At 42.6% G+C, this 12,940-nt stretch overlaps 1 protein-coding gene across 2 annotated transcripts in view; it reads left to right on the top strand.

Moving 5' to 3' along the window:
- The window catches only part of LOC307233953 (RNA-binding motif, single-stranded-interacting protein 3-like), a 168,065-nt gene extending 155,575 nt beyond the window's left edge, over positions 1 to 12,490 (top strand). For both annotated transcript variants that reach the window (XM_080005448.1, XM_080005447.1), the window contains exons 11-14: positions 7,946 to 8,062; positions 8,851 to 8,937; positions 9,489 to 9,607; positions 9,824 to 12,490. In XM_080005448.1, coding sequence (XP_079861574.1) covers positions 7,946 to 8,062; positions 8,851 to 8,937; positions 9,489 to 9,607; positions 9,824 to 9,827 — 327 coding nt within the window. In that variant the 3' untranslated portion in view covers positions 9,828 to 12,490. The remainder of the gene's footprint in view (positions 1 to 7,945; positions 8,063 to 8,850; positions 8,938 to 9,488; positions 9,608 to 9,823) is intronic.
- Positions 12,491 to 12,940: the final 450 nt, after the last annotated feature.

Raw genomic sequence — 12,940 nt, 5'->3', positions numbered from 1 at the left:
GGAACGGGGCGCTCTAATGAGATTCTAATGAATGACAAGAAGCTGCTCAAAGTGGTGTTTTTGCTCAGGGTGGAGGGTTTAGGCGCTCCTCTGGCGATGTGTGGCAGGAGTCAAGTGCACGTGCACCCACACACACACATAAACACACAAACACACACACATCTCGTCTCTGGAAACTACTCTCATATGCACGTGCATTTATGTGAAGCGCCAGCATATGCCTATCCTCTCTCTCTCTCTCTCTCTCTCTCTCTCTCTCTCTCTTTCACATAACACAACCAAAGAGGAACACACACACACACACACACACCAGGGTGTCTTCAGGTCTGTTTGTGCCTGATTCCTGGTGGATTGCCAAGATTGCTTGGATTCCTGGTCTTTTACGTTTTAATTAACAAGAGGATGTCTTTGTGCATATTCACAAATCCCCTTTACCCCCCCCCCCCCCACACACACACACACACACAGGAAATGAATGCATTAACCCTCACCCAGCGCTGCAAATCAGGCACAAAGAATAGTCCTTTTCACATCATCCCGTGTAAAGAAATAAATAAAAATGCCCGAGTTAAACCCATTTGCGGGGACAAAAGATGAGTGAACGCCTCGAAAAGAATCCAGGCTAAATCCTTGCCTCAGCCCTGGAAATAGCGTGCGGCGACACGGGATGTTTGCTCCATGTTTGTTCTAACGCCGAGATCCCCTGTGTCTTTCCGTGTGTGTGTTTGTGTGTGTGAGTGTCTGTGTGTGTGAGAGAGAGAGAGGGAGGCTGGCATGTTGACAGCTGAGTACAATACCGGCAACACCGGTCATGTTCTGTATCTCTCTAATGCTTTGTGTAGTCTGTAAAATCCTTTTGTGGGTTTATGTGCATGGGAGAGCGGGAGCCAGGCAGGCAGGCAGACAGACAGACAGACAGACAGACCACGCAAGTTTTGAGGTTGAGGATTTTTCCACATAGGCAGCTGACTCTCTTGATAGACTCTTCGTCACTGGGCTGTTGTCGGGCTCTCCGTTGCCGGGAGGATGAACGATTGTGAGGAAGCAGTTTAATTTTATGGTGGACAGGCGGGACAGCTTGGATGATAATAATGTGGCGGACCAAGGGGCGTGGTCAAGCCGTGGCTGCAGACGGCATTACGGCCCCCTTTCCTACGGCCGCCAAGCTGCCTCGCATCGGCCGAGTCAGCACCCACGCGGCGCGGATTGGTCCGACTCGGGGCACAGAGCTTTCTTAATGTTTGTCTGTCTTTCAGTGGGGATCGGCGCACGGGCTCGTCAGCCGACCAGGAGCCAAATGGGAACGCCATTCCTCCCGCGCCCAAATTCATTATTCTTTATTATTTATGCTTCCGGCCAGTGAGCCTTTTTGTTCATCTTCATAATAAAAAAATTCTCGCCCCGTTGGCAAACCACGGCCGGAAAGACTCCGTCTCTCTCCCTAAACCCCTACTTGTGGGCGTCTCTGCCCACAAGTAGGGGTTTAGGTCGGCAGGTCGGCTGACGATCCCCTCTGCAAGACAGACAAACATTAAGAAAGCTCCCTTCCCCGAGTCGGACCAATCAGCGCCGCGCAGGCCGTCTGCAGCCGCAGCTTGACCACGCCCCTTGGTCCGCCGCAAATAATTAACAAGAGCTGGAAATTCAAAACATTTGGTGCTTTTGTCAGAAATATATGGTGGAATATGTGATCTCTATACGTAGATCTCTCTCTGTTGTCACCTTTCAATGACATTAAATCCCTAAAAAAAAGTACCCTTTAGTAGAATAAATGGGGGTGGGGTAGTAAAACAAATTTTTCCTTCAGCAGGGAACACATGAAATACCCAAAAGAGCACAAAACAACAAATCAAACAAAATACAAACAGCCGTACACACCGTTTGTGTCCTTTATTCCTGGGTTTTCTGAAGACTCCAACATCACAGGATGACTTCAGAGAGAGACGGTGAAGGCACAGCGAGAAAGGAATCAGGGGGATGGGATGGCGCCCTATGAATGAGAAAGAGAGAGAGAAGCAAAGGCAGAGTCCTGTTTAAGAATGTCTTGTTCAGCCCCAGACGTCTGAAGCCCATGAAAAAGCCCCATTGGCATCCTGTTCCTTTTATAGTCTGGTCTATAAGGTGTTTATCGATACACTAGCGGGAGATAAACACGCATGCACACACACACTCACACGCAGACACACAAAGACAGCTGCATGTCTCTGTCTGTCGTGTTGTTTTATCTTTTTCTTTCGCGGCTGTCTCGATATGAAAGCTTGTTGTACGGTTTGATGACAGGTGGACAACTGCAAAGGGAAGAAAATTGATTAGCCACAAGATCCTTGTCTGATTGGGTGTGTCGCAGGTGTGTGTGTGCAGGGTTGGCCGTTGGCATCAACACTCGGTTGTTTAGGGCCACAACCACTTGGGGAGGCCACACCATCAATGTAGGGGCCACTCCTCCCTGCCTCCGTCATGGTAATGAAGCGGCATTGTGGGCAACATTGTGTGTTTTTATTTTAGAAGTATTTTTATCTTCCTCCGCTTTGAATGAAACATGTGCGCCTGAAACCCCCCCTCCCCCGGCGTTGAGTGTTTTGTATCCCAGGCAATGAGCAGAGTGTTCCTGTGAAGTGCCCAAGGCGTGTGGTGACCTGTGCGAGGAGCAGCTCCAAACATCTGAGTTTGCCGTGTGGGAGATGAAAAGAGGGCCTGGCCTGTCGGACCAGTCTGTCTAGTTTTTGTTAAGTTTATTGGAAAACCGGTGATTTGCATGAATGCATAAATGCATTTTAGTTTTGTTGCATTGCTTGACATTATTGTCTGCATCGTGCTGTAATGGACCTCAATCATCACTCGTGCAAGTTTTTATGGGGTAAAATAACTTTAGTTTCTGCAGAAAAGGCCAGGAATGTTTCTGTAGATGGTGTGACCCCTTCCCATCCAAGATCGGTCCCAAAAAATGAATTCCATCACTATCCAAACGATATCTATGGATATATTGTTGGCAAGCGTTCCATGGCGGCATGGCAGCTCCGGGATTTATCGATGCTGCACCGGGGCCTTTCAAGATTCAAGAATCAAGATTCAAGAGGGTTTATTGTCATTTCAGCCATATACACAGTACACAGTGCAATGAGATAACGTTTCTCAAAGAACCTCGGTACAACACAGAACACAGTTGGACGACATGCTATATATAGTCTGGCAGAGTGCAAGAAACAACTTAGTAAAGTGACAACACAACATCTTGTTAAGTGGTTGTAGAAAGTAAAGTGACTTAGTGACTGGAATAGTACAAAACAGCAATGCAAGACTGCAGACAACATTCAACGGAGTGCAGAGTACACAACCAAGCGTGTTGGGCGGTCAGATAGTTGCAATGGTCAATAGGCAGCAAACAGATCAGTCCCTGAGCGTTGAGGAGGCGGATGGCCTGGGGGAAGAAACTATTGCATAGTCTAGATGTGTGGGACCGTATACTTCGGTACCTTCTGCCAGATGGGAGGGGGGTGAAAAGTTTATGTGAGGGTTGCTTTGCGGATGCAGCGTGTGGCGTACATGTCTGAGATGAAGGGGAGAGGGATTCACGGTTTTCAGCGTTTCAGAATGTGGTGAGGATGGGGGGCGGGAGGTGGGCTCTCATCAACTTCCTCAGGAAGTAGAGACGCTGCTGGGCTTTCTTTACAGTGGAGCCGGTGTTGAGGGACCAGGATTTCTGTTTGAATTTTATTTTATTTTTATTCTTCCTATGTTCAAGACATGCATGTCAGGGTTGGGTTGGACACTCCTGCCGATGCCCTTGACCAAGGCATTGGCTCTAAATGTGGAACTGGTCCCTGAGCGCACTGCCACAGCACATCTGCCCACGGCTCCTCTGTAGCTAAGATGGGTAAATCGCAGAGGACAAGTTTCCCCGGGGGGATCAGTGATTCTTCTTCTTCTTCTCAGGTCTGGATCTTTCCTAAATCCTGGTTTCTTAGGTGAGGAAAATGAAGCAGGATCAAATTTAATTCACTTTGAAAATCTTTTGTGGCAGTTAGGACCAATTTCCTACTCTGAGATACTGTATGTCCCTTTGGATATATGGAGGAAAGGAAGGAAAGGAAGTCTCAGTGGGGGCCTCTTCTGGCTGGTTTCAGAACAATTTGAAATCAGTTCTTTGTACATTGATTCTAGTACACGTTCCAGTGGTTGCAGTTCTTGTCTTCAAAATGTGCCTACAGTATGCAAATCAATATTTTGTGTGTGTGTGTGTGTGTGTGTGTGTGTGTGTGTGTGTGTGTGTGTGTGTGTGTGTGTGTGTGTGTGTGTGTGTGTAGTTTGCAGGCATAAGAAACTGTACTTCACTATGAATAACTCCTTTTCATGTTGCATGCAAGTCACGCGACATGCGAGCAGCTCTTACATAATTGTTTGTGTGTGTGTGTGTGTGTGTGTGTGTCTTTGATATTAAGTGGAGATAGTCACAACACCGTTTTTATTGCATACTAAATGTGACCAACCGCTACTTTTTTGCATCATTTGAAAGTGTAGAATCAGAACTTCCAAACAATGGTCATTTATGCAAATCAAGCAAATATGTTTAAAGCTATGACTTGTTAATGACAAGGTGTGACAAACTGTGTTTCTGAGATTATCGCCTCCAAAGTTTTACCCACACCAGGTTCATTCAGCTAGTTCCCCGAATGCAAATAGGGTTGGCAGACAAACAAAGCCTCATGGCTGCTTAACATAATGCTGAATGGTCCAATCACGAACAGCTCAACAACACACAAGTATATTTTTATTAAAAAAGCTTTTATTTAACAATAAGAATATACATGTTTTATAAAAGTGGAGTTATTTTGGAGTTTAAAAGTACACAACAAAATGTAGAGACTATCAATAATATGAGTCTGGGTGAAAATCTGAAATCTGAAAATCTGTCACCAACCTCAACCGACTTCATCACGTCATAAACTCCTTCAGTTGTAATAACAACGGACGTGTCGTCGGTCTCCTCCGGTGGTTCTTGAATATTCTGTTTCATCGTCACATTCAATTTGAAATCCGCTGTTTGAAATGTTCTCCAAGTCTGGAGTAATGTCAGATTCAGCAGCGCTGTCATTCTCCGCGTCGCAGTCGGAGAACTGCGGAAAATTAAGTCCAGTACACGCTGCTAACACTGACTTGGATCCATCGCACTGGTCAGATTAAGGTCTGAAATATGATTCAGAGCTTCCACCACCCGCTCAACGTAACGTAATCCATAACGATATTGAGGAGAACGTTTTCACCGACAAGTGAGACCGAAACACCCCGTGCTGCGCTTTAACCGTCTGTTTACGGAAGTGACCTAGGTGCGTGACGCGTGACGCGTTTCTTCATCTTCTTCTTCCACGCCCTTCTTACTACTGTGGCTCCGTGTGTGTCAAAGTAGTACGATTTGAAGGTTTAATTCTATCAAAACGGTTTCACATTGTGACTGTGGACGCTCGCTTTAAAGGAAACAATCGATCGGCGTTGTTCAGCGCTGTTCTGCGTCTTGTGAACTGCGTTTCCCAATGTAATCTAGGGGAATATTTAACTCCACAGTTTGACATTTTTCTACTATTTATAAATCAAACTCGGTTTGAAAATACATTGAGAGATAAAAAAAACAAAAACACAAAGGAACATGAATCTGGAAAAATGTAATTTTCCTTCAAGAAAGGTTTTTCCAACTTATTTGGCCGCGATTTTAGAAATGCACGAGATGGCGAATTTCCTGCCGTGGGACACAAATGTAAGCGTTAGTCAGATGACCTGTTCCAACCTGAAGTGATGTTTTAGGTTCCTCCCAGTTTCTGTGCTCACCTGGTTAGTGTCCAAAGCCTCCTCTAGCACTGTGGTGGAAGTAGCTACAGCAGGGCATTCTGGGAAGTCAACAGCAGATTGTGCTGCGGGAGCTGGCCCTCAGGGTGGGCTCCTCAGTTAAAGCTCCTTCAATGCTGGTGAAGGTCTTGGAATCATCTTCGTGGAATCATCTAGTTTGTAATGCAAATAGGTTCAAAGTTGCATTCATTGTTAAATGGGGAAATAATCTCCAGTTTTTCTACTATGTTATATTGTTGCTTGTGAAATGTGAGTAGTTGGGGTTCGCTCTTTAGTAGCCACTGGAACTCCTTAGTGCTAAGCAGCGGCCATTTCCGAGTCTTTCGGCAGCTTAAACATGAAAGAAGATTACACCAGATTGATATTGAGCAACACTAAGTGGTTCTGGATAGATAGAGATCGCCTTTCCATCCTGGAAGGAGTAGTGACAACTAGCCAGACTGTCCGAGACGTTATTAGAGCTGAGGAATCAAGTGCCGTTCAACCTCGCCATCTTTCATTTTCAGGCAGACATTTGCTGTCTGAATCAAGAAATCAAATGTGCCAATATAATTAGACAATCTCTATTCTCTGGTGTGTTCTGCTGCTGGGTACTCAGAATAAAGCTGATTACCGAAACTAGGAAAGGTTTGATGGTTGGTCTCATCAAGACTGTGAAGTCCACATTCCTTAATAACAAGTCTCGTTTCTGACATAGACCAGTTTTTAATGACAGAAGTGGCAAAGTTATTGTCTCTTTTTCTGCAAGGGAAAAATAAATATCAGCTGTTTCAATACAATATCAGGTCATTGCAGTTAGCCCGTCGACAAAAGGGGTCCTTACTCCTAAAATATAGTAGAGCTGACCTTCAGGTTCTGACCAACACCAATCATCTAATCCAGGACTGGTCTAAGTTCTCTATCTGATAGGTTAGCTACAGGAAGCACACAACTATGAAAGTATGACAAAACCCAAACACCATTTATATACTTTATATACGCTAATGAATTGCAGTTTCTGTCCAGGTTTTGTGGAAAATAACATCCGCGTACATTGTTTTTGTTGCTGGGCAACTGAAGAGAGGTGACCCACTGTCACATAGAAACAATTAATTCTCAGGATTCAATGTCATATAAATCTAGTAATGAATGTAGCCTAAGGAGGCTACATTCATTAAGGAGATAAAAATAAGGAGATAAAAAGTATTTTCTTGCACTATATGATCTGATTTTATATCGACAGTTTTTCTGCCCTTGTAGAAAATATATATATATACTTTCCATAATCACTTGAGCAATAATAATCTATGCATTTTATAACCAAAGAGGATACATATAGGTCTGAAGTATAAAATGTAATATGATATAAAACCTTTGTTTGATTGTTTTGTTGTTGAAGCCTTTAAAGGACAGGTCAGCTGATGCCGATTATTTTACACACTTCTATCAGCAGTTGGTTTTCAATTATAGATTTGTATTTCTGTGCTCGATGAGCAACTTGGCTGGGATCGGTCAAAGTGTCCGCGCACCACACCTTCCATCAGCCTCCGGTGCTCAACTGATAACGTCCAACAGATGGGGAAGGGGGCCGGCAGGCTTCCCGGTGTCCGCCCAAGCACTTCCTGTCACTATCTGCCGCCGTTTGTTTCCCCTCGTTGTGTGTTTGTCGAGATGTGTGATGTACAGCTGTGTACGTTTTGAGGCCACCCCCATATGAACAGGAGTTGCGGCCCATCCCAATCAGACGCAGCCACACGGAGAACAGCGTTTCGAGCTGGAGGTGTGGGGCGGTCCCTCGTAAATCTCTCTCCGTTTGATGGATAACCGAACGCAGCCGCAATTAACGAGTTAACGTTTAAATTATGACAAATCAGATAATTAATTATTCATTAATGATTTGAAAATAATCAACATATCGTTATCTAAGGTGGGGGGGGGGGGGGGTAAATCATTTACTGATGATTTATTAAGTGCCAAGAAGACAAAGTATAACCTTAGCTTAAGTATTTGTTGGCTATTTTGTTTCTATGGTTTCATTAATTGATTAATTAATCACTGGCTGATGGGTTGACTCGTCGTTAGCGAACAATAGTTGTTTAGAACGTTATCCCTCTCCTTCCTCACCCAGGGCGCTGTGATCACGCCGGCGGCAGCCATTGAGCCCAGTTTGTCCCTGCAGCCATCCAGTATAATGGCCCCTCTGGCCCAGCAGATGAGCCACCTGTCTCTCGGGACCACCGGCACCGTGAGTCCCCTCAACCCCTTTTGAGCTTGTTCTATTCTGTGTGTTTGTTTTGTTAATTATCTTGTATGTTTTTGCCATTTATATTTAGTTTACTGACACAATAATAATGGACATGTGTTTTGTTTTTTTTGCCAAGGCTGGTAATTATAATCTTCAATTACACCAACAACCTTCAACAATTCATCAACTTGAACTGACCACAAATCGTAATCTCTACCTCGGCATTGGTACTTTGCGACGTCCCAATATATTCACACCCCGCCGAACATTTTTTGGTCGCACCAGAGCTCAAGACAAACTATTGACAAACTGATTGTGAAATGCTAATTCTGACAGACAACTCTCAGATTTACTTTAAAATGATCTTAAATGATTATGCATTGTTTGAGTTTAGCACCTGGGCTGTAGTGCTCATCACTCCTGGAGGGGTGCACTGCAAGCGCAGATGTACTTGGTGAGTTAGAAATATAGGAGTGATGAGTTTGAATCCCCCTCATTGGATAGAAGAGCAGAGCCCAATAGGTGGATGCAGGAGAGGTGGAGGGAACTCAGCAACGCAGAAAGCCGGAAGAGCAGGAGGGATTGGCCGCTTGAATAACGGCCCGTAAGAGCGTGTGAGCATGCGGTGCTGTCAAGTTGTCTGACAGAACTAGCGCCACAAGCTATGCCTCATTAAAGAGCGGGATTCAATGTTAAAGTTGCGTTAAACAGTATTTCTGCCAGTTTCATGCCATATCTATATACCTCAACAAATTCCCAAACCCCCTCCACCATCCCTCTCTCTGTAGTACATGACTGCTGCAGCAGCTGCTTCTATGCAAGGAACCTACATTCCCCAGTATACTGCAGTGCCTGCCTCCGCCATCGCAGTGGAGGTAAGACGTTCGAAGAAGAAATTGTAAATTGGAAACATCTGTCACTTTTCCAGTGATTTACACAAGTATGATTATGAGTAAAAGCATAATATTGGGCACAATACCAGTGTCCACTTCTCAGCATTACGTAACACATATAATTAATCAAACTCCAAGGTCAGAGAAACCATGTGTGAGTTCTTCAAAACTAAGTCAAATCAAAGCCTCCTGAGGAATTTGGACACATGGCCCCTAATCAGCGCCAAATTAATTAAGCTTTGAACTCTGTTTAGTCGTTCTGCCGGTCTCTCCACAATAAGCAACTTCAGTTTACAGTATCTCTCACTTTGTTTTCCCCAAACAAGGAAATTGTTCACAAATGGTTAGCTGACACCGAGATGTTTGGCGTGCTTGTATTCGGTTGCCAGGAAACTGCTAAACGTGCATGTAGGCGTGTGCTTGGCCAGCCTGTGTTGGCAAAATGAAAGAATTGAAACAATAACAGGCCATTTTGTGATTTAAAATCGTTCAGTGTATATCTGACTGTTTGTTGGTTTTGCTTCCCATGTCAGAGTGTGGTGACAGAGCCCTCCTCCCAGACTCCGTCCTCCCAGGATCCCAGTGGGCAGCAGGCCTTAGCGGTGGAGAACACAGGAGACCACGCCACAAGCTACTCCTACCAACAGTCCAAGTCAGTAGAAATCTTCTTGTTGTGTCTAGTGTATTTTTTTTAACGTGGTTTGATAGTAATAGTATATCAGTAATATATCAGATTTCTTTCTAAATCAATTCTGCAATTGCGACATAAAAGGGAATTTTGAACAGTGGAACATGACGCAAACAAGCATCAACACGCTGATCGCAGGCTGACTTAATGGACTGGATCGCTCCTTCCTATCTCTTTTAGATAACCGGAGGATGAGTGGGGGACACCGCTGCGTTGCCTTGAAAGACGGACTGGGCCGGGGCGCGGGTGGACACGGACGGATGAAAGAAATACGAAAACAAACAGACATGGTGAGACGGACAGCACGGATTGAAAGAACGCTTCCACTTTGCACAGGCGACAAAATTACAAAACACAACAAAACATACAAACATGAAAATGAGAAAAAGAAATTATATCCCTCACCTTGTCTTGTAACCCTAAAAACACGTGGGGGTTAAAAAAAAAAAAGAGTGGGACACCGAACTCAACTGGACAGTGGAAATCAAAAATGATTTGATTTGAACTTTTGACAAGGAGACTGGACTTCCTCCGTCCGCAAAACAAAAAAGAGGACGCGGAAATGGAAAGTCGAAACGACTCGCTGTACAGGAGAAGGGGGGAAAAAAACAAAACATTTGAATGTGCAGGTAGATTCTCAGACTTTTTTAAATTACAAGCGGAAGGAAGTTAAGTCTAGGAAAAAAAACGTCTTCCTTTGATATGAATCTGCATTGTTTTAATTATTTTTATGATTTAAGTAGTTTTCTAGGATACAACTGTTTTTTCTTATTGCCTTAATTTCTGTTGAAATCCAACCTTGAAAAAAAAAAGAACGGAGCTGAAACAATTTTCCTTGAGTTTAATTATAAATTAAATAATAAAATAATCAATGAACGATGTTCTCAGAGTGTTTAAATTGTTCCTTGAGCCACAGAGATGAAGACGTCAAATATAATTGTACAGGATCAAAAAAAAAAAAAAGATAAGGATGTATTTGTATGGGGGAAGATTAAAAAGAAAATGTTGTACAGTGCAACTTGTGTGGCTAGAAAAAAAAGGGAACTGGTCTAAAAGGTGAACTTCCTGCATTGTTTAAAAACAGCTCAGTTTGCTGATAAAAAAAAAAAACTCCACAGCATCGGTGTGTTTTTGTTTGTTTTTTGTTTGTTTTTTTTCATCATCATGAAAAAGCGCATATAACGGGATTTTAAAATGAGCAAAAGTGCGTTTGGGTGTTTGTTGGGGAGGGTGGCAATAGTTTTGGGGACATGGTTGAGGGTTGAGGTGGCATATTTTATACCAAAGATGAAGAAGCAGAATGTGTTTGGTATAAAGAAAAAGAGAACCTAATTCATTGTTTGGGTTTGGGTTTGTTTTGTGTGTATTTTAGCTTTATTTTCTCCGAAACTGAGATTTGTCATGCTTGCTGTGTGGCATTGTTTTAATGGTTCATAGAGATTGTACATACACTTTACTGTGTTATGACATGACTGTCCACATGGTGTCGCTGTTTCACCACTTAAGAGCAAAACCCTTTCCAGCACCAAGGACAGTAGCCCTCTGCCTTGTGATAAGCGAGGAAGTTGGTAAGAGTATATAACTAAACGTATTTCTGTGCGGAGTCATGATCCTTCCAGTGCATCAGAGATATAAAATAGACCGCCTGAAATTTCAGTTCGTACATTTAGCTACACGATGACCTAATGAGCGCTGGGATAATTTGGTGTCCTGAAATAAAACACAGAACTTGGGATAAAACTCATCTTGCCGTGCCAGATGACATCAGTAAAGGCACAGCACATGCATCCCTTGAGAAAGGGGCCCCAGCGATATGTTTTTAAGCCAATGTCTTGCCGAGCACAAGCCATAACACATGGGTCTCCGATTCTGTTATTGCAAAGGGCATTTTCCGACGAGCTAGATTTGTTTCATTTTTATTTTTGTATGATTTTTCAATTTGTTGGATGACATCGTCTACTAAGTGGGGGAAAAAAAAGATTCAAAAAGAAAGTTAGTGTGTTTATTGTGGTTTTTTTTAAGAATGGACCTTTATGTGCAAGCTGCTATTAACTATTCAGTATTGGAGGAGCCAGGTGGACGCTGTGTCAGATTAGAGGGAAGGAGGTTTGCGCCAGAAGAGTAATGTTTTCTCCAAAAGACTGTAAACAATTTATAGAGGCGATATCATGAACGTTTATATCCCTGTGAAACAACTCTAATCAATGACACTGTCATCCCCTCTCAGACATAAATACACACAATCCCAAATCACACACTTCAGTCACTCGTCAGATATCTAAAAACTAAAATATGAGATGGGAAACATTCATACTATTCTTGAGTCAACGCCATCATTGTTAATTATTTTTTATTGGTTAATGGTTAAAAAAGGTTGGTCGTGATAACGACCCAGAAACAAGTCGGAGTTCCTTTGGTGTCTTATTACGTCACAGCCTACCTGGCTCTTCATCAATGACAACATGTTGGAGAGAAACAGATCAAATAATAGTAATAATAACAAAAATAATTTAGTTCAAACAAAATCAAGCGGAAACGATTAAACCTCTTTCGGAGGTGAACTATTGACTGTCTAGGAAGAGAAAGGGAATAAAGACAGAGAGAAATAAAAGTAATATTTATGAGATCTTTTTTTTGTACAGCTGTTAAAAAGAAGATGCAACAGAAATACTTTGATGATGCTATTTTTTTATTTGCTTGGGCCATACGCCTCCTACGTCTTTCAAATTGTGATTCCGAGAGTGTCTGTAGAACAAGTGGATATTGCTGTAGTTTGAATTGTCACCTTTTGTTTTCTTTTTAAAAAAAACTTTCAAGTCTTTCAATAAAAAGGAGCAAAACACCTGACGGTTCGTTGTTGTTGTTGTTGTTTTTGTCTGTGCAAAACAGCCCCACGAAAGGTCCCCGTTGCCAATAGTGTCTATTTGTTTTAATTGCAATAATCAAGAGTTACTCAATGCATTTCAATCACATCTATTTTGTTTTTTGTTGTTTCCTGCAATGGCAAGCTGTTTTAGCTTTTAATCTTGTATTTGATATTATCTTTTTGAAAATCAAGAAATGGCATTTTTTACTATGGTTAAAATACCATCTCCCTCTGAAATGAATGGGAGAGTTTGATTTCTAACCCTAATCAATATTTAGATAATATAAAGAATTTACATTTTAACACATCAAAGGCCTATTTTTGATGATAGATTTTTTTTTTATATTGTCCCTATTCCAGGCCTTGGAGAATTTTTGATAAGATGAAAAAACCTTCCTTTAAACGATTGTCAACTCACAACTATACGGTAA

This window comes from Zeus faber (genome assembly GCF_960531495.2).
Source record: "Zeus faber genome assembly, chromosome: 8".
NCBI classification, from domain to species: Eukaryota; Metazoa; Chordata; class Actinopteri; order Zeiformes; family Zeidae; genus Zeus; species Zeus faber.
This window is presented reverse-complemented; position numbering and strand designations above follow the sequence as displayed.